Source organism: Marmota marmota, unplaced genomic scaffold (assembly GCF_001458135.2).
Source record: "Marmota marmota marmota unplaced genomic scaffold, marMar, whole genome shotgun sequence".
Classification (NCBI taxonomy): Eukaryota; Metazoa; Chordata; class Mammalia; order Rodentia; family Sciuridae; genus Marmota; species Marmota marmota.
In genome coordinates, this window is record NW_026000217.1 from 1 (window position 1) to 2,284 (window position 2,284).

Consider the following 2,284-nt stretch of genomic DNA (forward strand, 5'->3'; position numbering starts at 1 on the left):
CACCCCCACACACACACACGGGAAGAGAAGAATGAAGGCCTCCCCACCCCGTGGAAGGGTGAAGCCACGCCCCCTCTCACCGGAAGAGAAGCATGAGCGCCTGGAAGAAGGTCCGGAAGTTGTTGTGCTCAGTGATTTGGAACTCGTCCTCATCACTGTCCTCGTCCTCCACGTCGATGCCGATGTTGCCAAACACCTGCGGAATGGGAGGGTGACCACCAGGGCCAGCCCTGCCGCCCCGCAGCCCGTGGCTTCAGGGAAGCCAGCTCCATCTCTTTGCCACCGGATTTGGGCTCCACTGGGCCGTTCCTGCCTGGGGGCGGCTGCCCCTCTGGGTGGCCCGACACCTTGGAGTGCGCGCTCACCTGCATCCCGATGATGGCGTAGATGAAGAAGAGCATGGCAATCAGCAGGCACACATAGGGCAGGGCCTGCGGGAGGGAAGGCAGTGAGGGGTGCTGGGCCCCTCGGCCCACCATTTCCTTCCCTTGTCCCAGCGCGCCCCCCACTGGTCGGGGGGCCACATGCCACGCGAGTCCCGCCAGCGCTGGTCACTGGGGCTCTGTGATGAGGCCTTCAGAGCTCTGAAGACACCCCAGGGGCAGGAAGTTAGATAGGAGCCCGAAGGCGGCATCCCAGGATGGCTCCTGCACAGAGTCACGTCCAGTTTGATTCCTCTGGAGCACAGGAGTCTGTGCTTCTGAGCCCTGGGCCAGGGGCAGGGGCAGGGGCTCACCTTGAAGGACTGCACGAAGGTCCAGAGAAGAATGCGGATGGTGTAACCCTGACGGAGGAGTTTGATGAGCCGGGCAGCCCGGAAGAGGCGGAGAAAACTCAGGTTGATGAAGTTATTCTGGGGAGATGGAGGGAGAGGGGTGACCATCCACCCACCCCAGGAGCTCAGAGCTGTCACCACTCACAGAGGCCCCTACATGAAGCCAACCAACAGGAAAAAAGCAAGCCAGACCCCAAATAAGGAGGGAGAGGAGAGAAAGCACTATTAATGCAATGGTGCAGAGGGAAAACTCGAAAAAAGGAAGGAAGTCAGGGGCAGAGGGTGGGAAGAAGGAAAGGCATCAACTCAAAAGCATCCGCCCTCCCTGCCAGCCCCACCCGCAGTGGGGAAAAGGAAAGAAAAGGGGGAAGGAGGAGAAGGGAACGGGGTGGGAAAGAAATAACAAAAGATCAAGGAAAAGAAAATATATCCGAATCATCCAATCAGGAAAAAAATCGAGATGGTTTTTATTTCTCCCAACAACCAAATGCACTGAGACGATAGGACACAAGCGGGTCAAGTTGCGGAACCCATCACACGTGTACGATGCACAAACACCGGGGCGGGGGCGGGGTGGGGGTCGCCAGCACGCTCAGGCCTGGAGGACATGTGCGGGTTCCGAGGGCATGTTACGCTCCGAGCCAGAAATGCATCTGTCACGGGACTCACCGGGCACCCTGCCCTGCCCTGCCCTGCCGAGCTGCCCACCCGCTCCTGCCCGCCCTGACCTCACCCCACGGCCAAGAGGAGCAGCGGCTGGAGCCAATGGGGAGAAGCAGAAGAGCATCTTTCCTTACCCCCTTGGCGAGCGGGAATGGGGAGGACGGGAGGGAGCTGGGGCTGTTCGGCTGCAGGGTGAGTCCTCGCTGCCCGCTGAGTCGGAGAAGATGCATTTGGGGCCCTTTTCCCCCCTCTCAGGGATGGCTTCTCAGCTTCTGGGGCTGGGTGGAGTGTCACGGGACCAGGCCTGCGGGAAGCAGGAACGACTCAGCTCCCAGGGGGCGGGTGAGCTCCGAATTAACCCCCAGCCCACCAAGGGGCAGGTGCAGGGGGCCGGGAGGTGGGGCCGTCCCTGCCCCCAGGACCTCCCTGGGTGGACTCTGATTTGCTCAAAAAAGCTTGTCTGGTCACTGCCTCTGTGTCCTCCCACCCAAGCTAAAAGAGGAGCAGGAGGCTGGCGGGAATGGTGGTCACAACTCGTGGGTGTTTACATGACCGTCCTGAGGCTTCAGGGGACCCTGGCTGGGCGGCTAGAAATCACAAGTGGACCTGTTTGGCCAGTGAAGCTAATTTGTTGGGCCTGAGTAGCGTCTTTTTATTTGATTATGAAAAATAGTTGACATCGTTTAAAAATAGGATTTGGTCACCCGTCTGGTTTGGGGCAGGCCTGGGCCCCTATGGCTGCCCTGGAGGCTGGCCACACGCCCTGCAGCTTTGCAGTGGTGCCGGCTTTCCTGGCTCATGGCCTCTGAGTGATCCCTGCCCCGGGCAGACATGGAAACCTCCCAT

The 2,284-nt window shown here is 60.0% G+C and overlaps 1 protein-coding gene across 1 annotated transcript; it reads right to left on the reverse strand.

Annotated features, from left to right (window-relative positions):
• Positions 1-64: 64 nt before the first annotated feature.
• Positions 65-2,278, reverse strand: LOC107135180 (voltage-dependent P/Q-type calcium channel subunit alpha-1A-like). Its single transcript, XM_015477105.2, has 4 exons — positions 1,573-2,278; positions 737-853; positions 366-431; positions 65-196 (listed from the first exon to the last, which is right to left on the reverse strand). Exons 1-4 carry the CDS (start codon positions 1,666-1,668, stop codon positions 77-79), a joined length of 399 nt encoding a protein of 132 aa, XP_015332591.1. The 5' UTR covers positions 1,669-2,278; the 3' UTR covers positions 65-76.
• Between the last annotated feature and the right edge of the window lie 6 nt (positions 2,279-2,284).